This window comes from Dama dama, chromosome 7, assembly GCF_033118175.1.
Source record: "Dama dama isolate Ldn47 chromosome 7, ASM3311817v1, whole genome shotgun sequence".
In the NCBI taxonomy this organism is placed as follows: Eukaryota; Metazoa; Chordata; class Mammalia; order Artiodactyla; family Cervidae; genus Dama; species Dama dama.
The window spans coordinates 12,388,279-12,403,199 of record NC_083687.1 but is presented as its reverse complement, the minus strand read 5'-3'; the positions used below and the strand labels follow the sequence as shown (position 1 = coordinate 12,403,199).

The 14,921-nt window shown below is 37.1% G+C and overlaps 1 protein-coding gene across 1 annotated transcript in view; it reads left to right on the top strand.

Moving 5' to 3' along the window:
- The window catches only part of SRPK1 (SRSF protein kinase 1), a 63,791-nt gene that overhangs the window by 41,492 nt on the left and 7,378 nt on the right, over positions 1 to 14,921 (top strand). Inside the window, 7 exon segments of the mRNA XM_061146533.1 lie at positions 258 to 423; positions 1,927 to 1,952; positions 2,373 to 2,586; positions 2,967 to 3,386; positions 4,154 to 4,254; positions 9,797 to 9,904; positions 14,128 to 14,197. Coding sequence (XP_061002516.1) covers positions 258 to 423; positions 1,927 to 1,952; positions 2,373 to 2,586; positions 2,967 to 3,386; positions 4,154 to 4,254; positions 9,797 to 9,904; positions 14,128 to 14,197 — 1,105 coding nt within the window.

Sequence of the window (14,921 nt, the reverse complement as noted above, 5' to 3'; positions counted from 1 at the left end):
ATATCTTCACATAGAATTAGCTCTGTAAAACTTGGAAGAACATTTCATTGCAAATAAACTCTTGCCTTTGTTTATTGTTTAAAATTAATCTTTCTGGGGAAGTTCTCTAAAAAAAAAGAAAAAGCTTTCTTCTCTGTAGCAAACTACCATATCATTTTTATATCTTTAATTTCTCACAATGTTGTATTATAGTTTTTTTCTTCTCCAGGTAGACTTGTATTCAGTGTTTGCAAGTCTACTGCTCTGTTCCCATTCAGGTGTTACAGGGTCTGGATTATTTGCACACCAAGTGCCGTATCATCCACACTGACATTAAACCAGAAAACATCCTGTTGTCAGTGAATGAACAATACATCCGGAGGCTGGCTGCAGAAGCAACAGAATGGCAGCGCTCTGGAGCTCCTCCACCTTCTGGATCTGCAGGTATATTTTCTTTGGGGACTTGGTTTTCATTAGAAGTTAAGAGAAGTTCCTGTTTTTATTCTATTACCTGGCAGTTAAGTAAAGCACCACTAATTCACTTAATAGTAAGGTACAGTAAGTACTCATGTAAGAAATAGTTTCAGCCTTCAAAAGACTTTTTTTATACTGAGTATTATTTCCATAGGGGAAGAATACTGTACCTTTTAGGTTCAAAGATGTTGTGTATTATAAAAGCTGATTCGTGTTAAAATGTTTTCTCTTGTGATTTGATGGTCCTTTTTTTTTTTGATGTTTATATATGCTGACCTATGTGAATCAGTGATCCTTGTGCAGGAGCATAATAGCATTGCTGTTAAAAGTATGGGTTTGAGCACTGGAGTGGACATACCTGTTTTGAATTCTTGCTTAAGGTTAATGACCTTGGGCAAGGGATTTGATTGCATTTTTCCTCATGCATAACTTATTGGGATTAAATTTCACATGAAGCAATTAGTAGTATGCCACACAGTATTATGTGTAAAATAAATGGTGGCTACTATGATTACGATTGATATTTTTTTTCTGTTTGTGGTACAGATTTTAATTTTAATAAATTAATTATATTTGAGGAACTCTCTTGATCCTCAAGGTGAAGGATCAGTTGTCCATAGACCTCCTTTAAAAAAAAGAATACCTCCACAGGGGCAAGGGGCAGCTGTTAAGTGGGCATAGAGTTTTCATTTTTGCAAAATGAAAAAGTTCTAGAAATGTTGTGCAACTATGTGAAATGAACACTGCTAAACTGTATGCGTAACAATAGTTAAAAGGGACATTTTATGAGTTTATTTTACCACAATTTAAAAAAAATTTTTTTTTTTTTTAAGGAAGACTGAAGAGTCTACCTTCCAGCTAAACTAAACTAATATCTGTAACGTACTATGTAATTACTGTAACTGTTGATACTACTTTTAAAACTGACAAGTGCCAAGGAGAACTAGTCTTGGGTGAGAGATGACATGGTTGTTGCCTATCATTTTCCATTCTAAGCACTACACAGGAAGGGGATTTTAGCAACGTTAATAGTGTAAATTGGGCTACCCTGGTGGATCAGTGGTGAAGAATCCGCCTGCCAGTGAAGGAGAGGCAGGTTCAATCTCTGGGTTGGGAAGATCTACTGGAGAAGGAAATGGCAACCCACCCCAATATTCTTGCCTGGGAAATCCCATGGACAGAGGAACCCAGTGGACTGCAGTCCATGGGGTCACAAAAGAGTCAAACACGACAGCGACCAAACAATAGTATAAATCAGACACGGGAACTTGGTTCTTTGCATGTACTGATGCTGTCTGGAGAAGAGTTTATTTAAATTTATTTTAAATGTGTCAACTTTTCTGTGCATTGTTCTTTTATGTTTCTAACAGTTGCTTAACAAACTGTACAAACAGACTTCATTCTGGTAGGGTGTCTTAGTTTATATTGCCTGCTGAATGCCAAGATTCTGACTTGGTTTTCTTTTCTTTTCAGTCAGTACTGCACCCCAACCTAAGCCAGTAAGTATAAGGTGTTTGTACATTTAATTCTACTCTACGGGCAGTGGGCAGGGGTTCTTCTGTTATGGATCACAGTTTATTTAGAGTTTGGAAAACAAAGAAAAAATGTTCCTGCACTTCTGTAATTTTCTCCAATAAATTCCTGTGAATGTTTGTACTGGTGAGGCTCCCATATATTTGAGCGTGTATGAGAGTGAACCAGCCCCACAGACTGTTCTGAGGACCAAAATTTATTGTGTATTTTGTTGTAATTTGGTTTTATAAGAGTATCTGCCTTTTTTTAGTTAATTAAAAACTTAAGTGTTATGTTAGGGAAAGAGTGGAATTTAATTAGGAAGTAATTAAAATTAATAGTTATCTCCAACTGGGAGTAATGGATTAGCCACCTGAAGGCTTTATCTGTTTGTAATCTCCGCCCAGGCTGACAAAATGTCAAAGAATAAGAAGAAGAAATTGAAGAAGAAGCAGAAGCGCCAGGCAGAATTACTAGAGAAGCGAATGCAGGAGATTGAGGAAATGGAGAAAGAGTCGGGCCCCGGGCAAAAAAGACCAAACCAGCAAGAAGAATCAGAGAGGCCTGTTGAAAGACCCTTGAAAGAGAACCCACCTAATAAAATGACCCAAGAAAAACTTGGTATAAATAGAGCATCACAAATTACTTTATAGCAAACTTTAATTTATCATTGTTATATAATGTGGTTTCATGCATACACAGCATCTCTTGGGGGTGTCCTTACACAGTAAGAATACAGAACTTCTCATAAATGTTAGGGAGGTAATATTCAAATGTAATTTCTAAGTTTTCTCAGGAAATGCAGCATAGACGTTTTTTAGCAATTGGGTAAGAATTAGAAGATCTTTGTCCTTCTATGAATAGGCTTTCAATACGCAGTCATGTTTTTATGTCATTCTGTATAAGTTCTGGAAATGTTTTAATCTTATGGAGAGATCTATTTTTTTGCTCTTTCATGCATATGCATACATGTACATCCTTTTTGTCTGTTTGTTCCTTAGAAGAGTCACGTACCATTCACCAGGATCAGACACTTACAGGACGTGGTATAGAGGGTGGTGCAGCAGAAATTAATTGCAATGGCGTAATTGAAATCATTAATTATACTGAGAACAGTAATAAAGAAACGTTGAGGCTTAAAGAGGATCTACGTAATGCTAACGACTGTGATATCCAAAATTTGAAGCAGGAACCTAGTTTACTAAGTTCCCAAAATGGAGACAGCAGCACATCTCAAGAAACAGACTCTTGTACACCTGTAACCTCTGAGGTGTCTGATACCATGATGTGCCAGTCTTCATCAAATGTAGACCAGTCATTCAGTGAACAGGACATTAGCCAACTTCAAGAAAGCATTCGGGCAGAGATACCCTGTGAAGATGAACAAGAGCAAGAACATAATGGACCACTAGACAACAAAGGTAGTTTCCCATTACTCCTTCCCTACATGAGATATTCATGAATTTCTAATACGTCAGACAAGACAAATAATGTATGTTGTCACTTACATGTGGAACTTAAAAATTAAACATTTAGCAAAACAGAAATAGACTTTCAGGTATAGAGAACAGGCAGGTGGATACAAATGAGAAGAGAGAGAAGGGGAAAGGAAAGATGGAGGTAGGGGATTGAGAAGAACAAGCTACTATGTATAATAAAATAGATAGGCTAATAGGGATACATTGTACAATACAGGGAAAAACAGCATTATTTGTGACTTTAAATAGAGTATAATCTATAAAAATGCTGAGTTGCTATGTTGTATACCTGAAACTAATATGTTGTAAATCAACTATACAATTTTTTTTTAATTACCACATAGAAAAAATTTTTTCATGAGTTTCTAAAATAAAAGTACCCCCCCCCCAAAAAAAAAATAAAAGTACCATAGTTGTCATAAATACAGCTTTACAGCAGGTGTCCAAGTTACCTTCAGTGTATAGATGTATAGTTCAGTTTGATCTTTATTGGTCATATAGTGAGTACACAGTATTTTTACTTGTCGCTTTGAAGGCAGAGGTTTTATTTCTGGAAACTCGAGGTGTTGCTTTTACTTGTTTTCAGTCTTAGAAAATGTATTAATAGGTGGCCAGTTGGGGGCCTGGATATGTTACCTCACAGTTTTATTAACCTTTGGATATTTCTCTGTTCATTGAACAGTCTTATTGATGATACCTGTTGTCTATAGGAAAATCCACTGCTGGAAATTTTCTTGTTAACCCCCTTGAGCCAAAAAATGCAGAAAAGCTCCAAGTGAAGATCGCTGATCTTGGAAATGCCTGTTGGGTGGTAAGTTAAGCTTGTCTCAGTGTTTTGAAGTGACTGGGGATAAATAAGAATTTGGACTTCGTCGTGCTAAAAGAAGAAAGCATCTGCAGTTCTGAACCTAGGTTGCCAGTGACCATTTTAATTTTCTCTTAACCTTTGCATGGGTAGAGGGAATGGCATGCTGAAACAGTCCCCTCCTGCCCCTACACAAGGCACCCGTCACCGACATTCAGTGATATCCACTCTTGGCGGTTTTATCTGTATCCTCATTGACTTTCATAGTCTAAATGCCCACATTCAGACTTTCCCTTCTGTTTTTTAAATCAGCATCTAACCAACTTATTAATTGTAACCTTTTAATTCATTTAACATATTTTGGACACTTTTGTCAATCGCAGATTTATATAAAATTCAGTTTTATGTGATACTTGCTAATATACTACAACCCTCACATATTCTTGACAGTTCTTTGTGATGAGCATCTTTGCTCATGAGTCTTCTGCAGTTGACCTAGAACATTCCCTAGACATGAAATTGCTAAGTCAGAAGTTGAGGGCTTTTTTAAAGGGGGTTTTGATATATAGTGTCTTATTAATACTTTTGTTTACCAAGTTAAGAGTGCTTTTTATATTATTTTTAATGAATATCTTTTTAAAAATCTACAATACAAAGATTTGCACATAAACATAAGCAGGACTATTCAAAGAGCCATATATGCTTTGTAAACAGGGATGCTGGAGACTATTGAGGTGAAATCCACTTTAATAGATCTGTTTATTTTTATATTTCAAATTCCCTATTCTACATGATATCCTATATCTAATGGTTCACAACCAAGTAGGATCTCAATTTCAGTATTGATTCCAGAATATTGTGGTAACATTTTAGAAAACATGAAGTCAGTACTTAGCACTGACTGATAGGAATATGGAAAAGCTTTTTAGGTAATTGGAATTATTTCACCAGGCCACCATATTTTTGCCTGCATGACTACAGTGGCTCTTCATGTCTCTTTGTTGTCCTTGCGTCTTACAGACTGTTCTCAACTCAACTATCAGAGTGATCCTTTTAAATGCATGTCAGATATTCTCAAAACTTTGTGGTGGCTTCCTTTAGAATGAATAGAAAGTCCTTACTGTGGCCCGCATGCCACCCCACCAAGCAAAAAACTTAGTTTCTTCTACCTGGAATTCTCTTCCCAAGATAATGTGTATAATCTACTCTTTCAAAAAGAGTAGATTTTCTTCAGGTTCCTGTTCAGATGTCATCTTACCAGGGGGATCTTTCCCTGAACACCTAACATAAACCACTACTCTTCACACCCATGCACCTTTTATATTCACTCACGTATTTTCTTTTTTTTCCTCTCTCCCTCAGTTTTCTTTCTCCACGGCACTTAACCCAATCTGATTCTATATATTTGTTTAATATCCCTTTCGCTATAATGTCTGTCCCATCACAGCAGAGATTTTTTTAAATTCATTGCTGTATCTTCGTGCTTAGAACAGTACCTCGTACATAGGAGGTGCTTGTTAAGTATTTAAAACAATTATAGAGGAAAACATTGACTCTGTAACAAAAATCACGTGGTATAAACTTCAAATGTTTGTCAGTTTTCTGCTCACGTCATTTCAAGCTCCTTTGCCTTTGTCTTTGGAACACCTTCCGTCATGGCTGCGTTATACATTTGGCATACTCTGCTTTATTTGGTTACAGTCTTTCCTGTCGTTTTTCTACAACAGAATTAATCTCTTTTTTCTTTAGTTGTCACATGCATTTCTTTTTTTAATGAGTCTCTATGCTAAAATGACTTTACATTCTTTTCATATGTTAGCTCATTAAACAAATGTGTGGGCACATCTTTGACCTGGGCACTAGGACAGTGGTGATCTAGACATAGGTGCCTTGTCCTGCTGGATCCTGGTCTGATCTCACATCTTGTTGGTCTCTTAAGCACAGCAGCATCTGGTATTCTGTAATGGAATTTTATATTGTTTTCAAAGAGCTTGGTTTTTTTAAATATTACACTTTTGCTCATCACTTAAGCACATACATATATAGCTTAGGATAACTTACATAGATTTTAGCTCAAAAATCCATGCCCTTCCTTTGCCAGTTTTTCACTCCCCGCATAATGGTATTTACCTTCATTATTGTTAATAAATAACTTAGGTATATTGCTTCCAGTTCTTTTCAGTTTTAGCTATTTCTTCCTTCTTTCCAATAGGACTTATCTGCCATTACACCCATCCCCTATCTCGTCAATTTAATACAACTTAGGGCTAAATAATTTCATGTTTATATTATTGGGACTCTAATGCTATCCTCAGCTGAACTAAGTATATATTGTGTTATGATTCCTTTTCCCTTTTTGCCTAACACTGTTGTTTCATTTACTTAGTTGTTTTTTTGTTTTGTTTTTAACTTTTATCAAATGATTAAAAAAATTCCACCCCATACTTTGACCCAGTGCTTTGAATACATACACTTTAATACACATGGATACCTTGGGTATTGGTCAACTTTTTCTTCCTAAAGAGCTCTATCCTAGAACTTGTTGTCTTCTAATCTGTGTTCATCTCTTTGGTTACCCTGTGGGCCTGCTGCATCACTGCCGTTTGGGATTTCCTTTCATAGTCATCCTCGAGATTATTGTTAATTCTCTCTATATATCCAGTTTGTGTCTCTCTGATCTTGGTTTACTCTCCATCATGGTTTTTGTTTGAAATATATACAACTTTTAGTGGCTTCCTAGAGGAGTGGGCATCCTTGCGCATCTAATAATGTCTTTATTCTGTTTTTACACTCAGTTGACTGCATGTAAAATTCTAGGATGAAAATCATTTTCCCTCAGAATGTTTGTCATAGCTTCATTTTTTTCTAGTTTCCTGTCATTGCTGCTAAAAGACTAGAGTCATTCTGATTTTTGGACCTTTGTATGAAGCCTTTTCCACTGAGGAAGTCTGTGGGATCATTTAACAGCCATGTGCCTCATGACGTCTGTTTTCATCCATTAGCTAAGAACCCAGTGTGTGCTATCAGTATTGAAACTCTGGTTCTTTGGTTTTGTTTCTTGATTTTTTTTTTTTTTTTTCTTTAATTCTCTTATTTTCTAACTCTGCTACCTTATTATTCAAATGTTAGATTTTATTCAGTTTCTCTAATTTTCTTACATATCTCTTCTATTTTCTAGCACTTCCTTTTCCAGGAGATTTCTCAGCTTGTGCTTTTAAGCCTTATATTTTCTTATTTCTCTTATTATATTCTTACTTTCTAAGAGTTCCTTGGTTCCATGATTATCTCTGAGAGGATATTATGTTTTCATTTTCTTCTTTATATGGTGTCTTCCTTGCCTTCTTTGTTTAGGGTCATTAAACAAAAGACTGACTGACCATTTGAATGGAGTGCCAGAAAGCTGTTAAGAAGCTTTGTGCCTGGTGGATCTTGTTGAATTATTCACTATAAAATGATCTGAGCTGTTTCATTTCATCCTCAGATGTCAAGGTCTTGGATTGGTCATATTTCCCACAGAAAACTTAAGTCTTCCTCAGATCTCTTACCCAGAGAATAAATGCCTGACTACTAGTGTTTTGAAAACTGAGTTAAGCTAGAAAACTGGGGGTTCAGCATACAATTACATATAGTCACTTAATTGCCCTGTATTCAGAATAGTATTCTCCCCTCAACCATGCTGAGCATCCTCCAGGAACTGTTTTACCTGCTCCAGACAAAACCTCTGTGTCGGGTCAGGGAAGGGCTGTTACTGCATCATGCCCGTGTTCTGAGGGTAAAAGGTGTTCTAACGCAGTGTTCATTTGTTCAGTCCCACTTCACCACCTACTTCCAGAAATACCTGATACCTCTAAGTCCTTATCCTTGGGAGGAGGAGTACTGTGGTATTTATCACCGTGCTTCTCAGCGTTCACTAGTGGCTTATTATTCAGCTTCCTTGTATCCATTAAGACATTTAACAATGATCTCTCTGCTTTCTAGCTCCTAAATTATATTGCTGTGACTTCTTTGCCATTCTTTATCTTTGTCAGTTTATTCTTTCTTTCTTTATTTAAATGTATTTATTTATTTGAATGTGCCGGGTCTTAGTTGCAGCATGTGGGATCTATCTCCCTGACCAGGCCCCCTGCATTGGGAGCACATGACTTAACCACAACCTACAGGGAAGTCCCTGTCAGTTTATTCTTTAAAAATTTAACACTGGATTCTCTACAGAAGTGAAGTTTCAGGAATAAGTGGATGTGTATGTTTCCAGTTCAACTTCTTTTGTTGATTCTTGACCTCATTTACCATTTACAGTCAGTAGGCAGTAAGTTGTAAGGCACCATGAGTAAAGATGGCTCCCTTGAAAACAGCATGTCCATTTTTCTAAGTGTATCACCTATAGTACATTTCCACTTCAAACTCAGTATCTGAACCCGTTGTTTTCCTGTAAAACCGCTGCCCTGTCTAAGTCTTCCCACCCCTGTTTTTGTTGACAGCCTCTACCACAGAGTTCTTTTTGACTCTTCCTCCTGTCTCCCGCTTCTAGCCATTGAATTTTTAAATTGTGCTTATTCTCCCTGTGAATGTCCTTGGTTTTTACTCTTCTCTCTCCTGTTTTCACAGCCATTGTTCAGATGTTCATTACTAAGCCTAAATCTGGCCACAAACCAGAAGATTACTGGAATGGTGTTCTCAGAGATCCTGTCAGTATTCTTACAGGACACTCTCTTGTTTCCTAACATACAATGGTATTCTCTTGTTGCCAGATGAAATCTGAACTCTTCACCCTATCAGTTAGCTGTGTTTGGCTTTTGCCAATGTCTTTCCATGCCTTTGTGATGTTCCCTCTACCTGAAGTACTTTTGGTCAAACTTAAGTCCAGTACCCTTTGGAGCTCCCCTCAGTGATGGTTTTCTGCCTGAAGCTTACTCTGCCTAAATTCCCCTGTTCACAAATGGCTGTTCCCCTTTTTCTTTATTTTTAGATGTTTTCCCTTTTTTCCCCATATATGTGTTAAAGAAACTGTTGCATCCCCATAGTGGTTAACATGGTCCCCGAGATCAATATTTTGTTATTTTCGGAGGGGTGAGGGAGCAGGAGGAGACTGAAGGCAAGAAGTCTTTTTATGGGCGTCGTTTGTAAGGCTCTTACAACTTGAAACCTACATCTTTCAATGTCTCATGAGCACCCAGCAAGGAAAAGTTTGAATGGAACCTAAATTGGTAGCATTTATATGTTGAAATGCAAATTATTTTACACAAATGAACAACTTAACTTTTGTTTGGGATAATAGTTTTCCATTTTTTAAAAAACAATTTGTTATTGCCTAACCTGTGTATCTATATATAAGTTCAGGCTCATGTTTTCAGAAATAATTTGAAACAGATGGCACGTAAAGAAAAGTGCTATTTGAAGCTAATAGCATGAAAATGATACTAAAGAAGTGAGCTACATGAGAACTTTGGTTTAGGGAAAACTTTGGTGAATTTATCTTAATCTCTGTTATTAAGCAATCATGTTTTTAGAATAAATGAATTTTAAAATACTGTTTCCTTCATTTACTCAGCACAAACATTTCACCGAAGATATTCAAACAAGGCAGTATCGCTCCTTGGAAGTTTTGATAGGATCTGGCTATAATACCCCTGCCGACATTTGGAGCACAGCATGCATGGTAATGTTTTTCTTGTTGACTTTAACTTGTTATGTGGTAATTTGCTAATTTCAGTAGACCAGCAAATTAACAAATAGGAAAGGAGTTTTTTTTCTGACTTACCACTGGCACTCTAAATCCCATGTCTGGAGATATCTGAATTCAAAACCTTAGATATAAACATCTGGCATTCCATTTGGTTCCTGCCCAATTCCTGTTAGGTGAAGGAACCAAATGTTTCTTATTACAGATGGGGGCTGGGGGTGGGCGTTAAAAACAACTGCTCAGAAGTGGTATTGCTTTTGCAGGTTACAGTTACCCCTTGCCCTTTCGGCTCTATTATCAGATAGGGAAAACCCTGGAAATTGATTTATTCTATACAGTTCTGTACATTCAGCAGTTCTTCAGACATCTTTGCGTCTCACAAGATGACTGAAGCTCAAGTCATCCATGGATTCTTAAGTTGCTGCTTTGTCCTTGTCAAGCAGCTACTCAAGTGATCAGGTTTAGTTGATATTAAATGACTTCCCACAAATAGCCTCATGTTGGAACATACTATATAGTTGCCTGAAATGGAGGTACTCTTCGGTTTGTGATTGTGTGTTTTACTTTTTTCTCTCCTACTTGTTGTAAGTGCCGTACTGGCAGGAGCCATGTCTGTTATTATGTAGAGTTAAATGTCTGGTTCAGGGCCTGAGACCTTTTGAGTGGGTGCTTACAGTGCATTTCTAATGCTCACTACCCAGAGTCATCACAGACTTCACAGGTTAAAGGCATAGTTTTCCACAAGACTATTCTCACTTCAGACACCAGCTGCAAGCTCTGGGGTCCGCAGGCCACCTACCCTCCTGACCATCTGGCTACGAATTAGGGATTTCCACTATCCTTTTAGATTAAGTAATTTCCTAGATTCACTCACAGAACTCAAGAAAGTGCTCAAATATTACAGTTCTGATATAAAGGATATAAATCGGGACCACCCAAATGAAAACATGCATATATTGAGGCCTGAGAGGGTACCAGAGATGAAGAAGCTTCTTGTGTCCTTAGAATACCTGACTGTCATGACAAATCAATGTGTGTCACCAACCAGGGAAGTTCACCCAAGCTTTGAGTGCCCAGAGTTTTTATTGAGATTTCATTACAGTCTCTAGCCCCCTCATCCTTCCAAGAGATTAGGAGGTCAGTTATGACAACACTCAGTTCAACACCTCAAACTTCTGATTGTACAATTGGTCTTACCCACCCTGAGGGCATGTCCATCCCCCTCTTAAAACTGTGTCTAGGGGCCCACTATGAGTCACCTCATTAGTATAAACTGAAGTGTGGTCCTAAGGGGCCCACCATGAATAAGAGTCACTTTTATGACTTGGAAATCCCAAGAATTTAGAGGCGCCCTCCCAGGAAACAAGAACAAGATCAAACAAATTCATTAGTATACAATAGTACTTAATAAATACTTGTAGGCCATCAAATAAGTCAACTAAACCAGAAACATATTAAAACTATAATTTCAGTTATTATTTTGTTTTGACACATCAGTGGTCTTTTAATCAGGAGGGCTACCTGAAATGAAGATAGTTTGGTATTGTGTACACAAGATGAAAAAACATTGGGAAAAAAGCTTCTTTCTTGCCATACTTTAAAGCTTTGTATTGAGGGATTTGATTTGGTAGAGGAAATAACTGATAGAGATGCCCCCATACAAAATATAGCTAGTTTGTAGGTGGCCTTCAGTTTACTCTGATGCGGTTTTTAATAGTTTAGTTGAGGGCAGTAAGTCCTGCTTGCTATTTAAGGTAGTATTTACAATGTCGGGCTTAAGAAGTAAGGCCAAAAAAATGAAAGAGGGGGTGGTTAACCTAGGCCCCTCTTTGGACCATCTCACATACAGGAATTTTGTTGACCAAGGGAAAGAAAGCCCTTAACTGACTTGAGACAGTATCACGAAAACTTTAGCCCCATTTATTACCCCAAATTTCTCTCATTTGCTAATAGACATAGAAATATTGCTCTAAATATCACCATACTCCGAGAATAAAAATAAATCTTGGAATATCAGAAGCGTCCTGGAGACATGGATCCTCCTTCATCCAGTGCAATTAGTTGATGGAAAGATTGGGACCCTTTCTGAGAAGTAAAAAGGCAAGTTGTGAGATTGCCTACCACTTTAGTGATTGATTCTACAAAGTGAGAAGCACAGTTATAAGAAGGGAAGTTTCTGTGAAGAGCTTTAAGAATGAACAAATAGATATTGTCTCCATAGTTTTACCTTTCCCAGAGTATCATATAGTTGAAATCATACAGCATGATTCGTTAACTTTTTTTTTTTTACTTTGTAATACTCATTTATGGTTCTTCCATGTCTTTTCATGACTTGATAGTTCATTCCTTTTTAGCACTGAATGATATTCCATTATCTGGAGGTACCAGCACACTGGATTTAATAACTGATTTTGCCTGTGTCTGTTAGCATGACCCTGACTGGCATAGAACAGGCCCTTTGGTCAGCGTGAGACAAGGACAGGAGTGTAGAAACCAGAGCCTTTGATTCTGGGATGGACTTGGCCTTTCCATTCTGGTCAGTTTTCTCATCTGTGAAGGAAAGATGTTAAACTAGGTGTTTTGTAATCAAATTTCTAGGGGTTTTTAGTTCTGTTGTGATCTTTTGGTTTGGGTTGGGTTTTTTGTACTGTTACTTATAAAATTGTAACTAATAAGCAACTACCTTATGTTCCAAAAATAAAGTTCTTTTAGAGAACTTTAAGTATCTAGGTGGAAAGTTTTAGTTTTTTTGTTCTGTTTTTGTTCTGCCACACCACATGGCATGTGGAAGGAACTCTAGTTCCCCAACCAGGAATTGAACCTATGCCTCCTGCATTGGAAGGGTGGAGACTTAACCACTGGACTTCCAGAGAAGTGCCTAGAGTATTTTAAATTTTTAGAAAACTGTCTTTTTTTTTAACTTGTAGTATTTTCACTGAGTCCCAACATGAGACAGAAAAATTAAAGTACTGTTTTTAGGAGAGATTGACAAATTTTGATGAACAAGAATTCGTTTGTTTCTGTTCTGCTTTGAGGGTATAACAAGTATCTGCTTTATCAGTGTAGTTCAGTAATGAACTGCTGGCATGTAAAACAAGCTATGCTGAGCAAGAATCCACAGCATTGCTGACATTTTAGAGACAATCCTGAAACTTGTGGTTTTGTGGTCTTGTTCTGGGCAGTAGTAGGGCCCAGGTGATACATTTTTGAGAAAGACTCTTCTGTTGTGACACTGGCAGACCACCAAGACCTAGACCTGGATCTAAATTGAGAATGTGCCCCAACTTAATCCACCCCACATTCCTGAGATTGTCTGGGATACTTGGTACCATTGAGTCAGTCTAAATTAACCCGTGGTTACTAGCACTTGGCTGTTAACTGTCCTTTTTTATATCAATAAGGTCCTTTTTAAAACTGCTGTTAAATTACTTGCTCTCTTGCTAATCTCTGAAAAATTAATACAGCCCTATCACTCAGATGCTGTCCTCTGTACTGACATTTCTAAGGAAATCACTTTTTCGGACCCTCTTAAATTCTGTTTACAAGTTTTCTTGTTATAGGAGGCATGCCTCTCTTTTTCTGATTGGTGGATGCATACCTGCTGATCAGTATGAGTGGCTCCTGACTCCATTTATACTTCATCTTTTTCTGATTCTCTATAGACCAAGGAATTGGGAACTCTCTATCCAGGACAGTTTAACAAGTGCTTTCCAAAGAAAACTTACTTTAAAAGTGCTTTCTACCAAATTCTAAAGAGCCCTAAGTAGAAAAATTTCTGAATTTTTTTGGTTTTGATTTTAGGTACAAAATCTTAATTTCTAGCTGTGTGAATTTATTAAAAAACACCTCATGAATAATTTAATAACTTAGATTCACCTTAGATACACGTCCCTCTCTGAGCAAAAAGAGAAACTTAAGAGAGTTGAATTAATGATCAAGAGATTGGGGCACAGGGAGCTTGGAATAATCCACATATTGATATTAACTGAGCTTTTGTAGTTTTCCTGCTCCATTTTATTAAGGTGCAGGTATGAAAGGAAAGCTCTTTAAGAATAATCTTAGACAGTGTTTTCAATGATCATTTGCAGGTTTTTCCAAGAAAAAAAATTATTACTTAAAATTGAGCCAAATAGCAATAAACTTCCCAGAGGTTTTTTTTTTTTTTTAATGCTTTCATAAGCTTTTCCTCTTTTTCTTAGGCCTTTGAACTGGCCACAGGCGACTACTTATTTGAACCTCATTCAGGGGAAGAGTACACGCGAGATGAAGGTAGGTCCTGTCTGTGCGTGGTGGCTGACACTTGTTAGTACTAAAGACTCTCAGTGTTCTTAGGGTGCTGAGTGTATGTAAATCCCAGAAAAGAAATATATTTTATGTTAAGTATTAGATACAGTAGATTTTTTTTTTTTTTTTTTTCCAGTAGATGTTTTATAATAGATGTTAAAGAATTCTGTGTAAGGGTTAGAGAACAGGCCACCACAGTTGGTTGAACTGAAGCTTGCATTTGCCAGGTTTCTTCTAAAGCATCTAGTTGTCTTCCTTCCTGTATATTAATAAATCAGGGATTCATTCTTTACCCAGTTTGGATCTACCTGTTCATCAATTTGTTGCCTAGTTATGCTTCCATCTTTATTTGGAAGTCAATTTCAACATACATACACTCCTTGAATGCAGAAGATATATCCTCTTTGTCTATATAAATTATACAACATTTAGTGTTCTTTTTTATTTTCCTTTCTGAAAATGAAAGCTATATTTTTTTCTTTTTAAATGATACTAACATTTAGAATTCCATAATGGCAATCCACTGCAGTACTCTTGCCTAGAAAATTCCATGGGTGGAGGAGCCTGGTGGGCTACAGTCCATGGGGTCGCAAAGAGTTGGACACGACTGAGTGACTTAACTTGACTCACTTCACTTTAAAATAAAATATTACAGATTTACATTTTGCAATACCAATAGGAAAAGCCTAAGCTGTCAGTTGCTCTATCT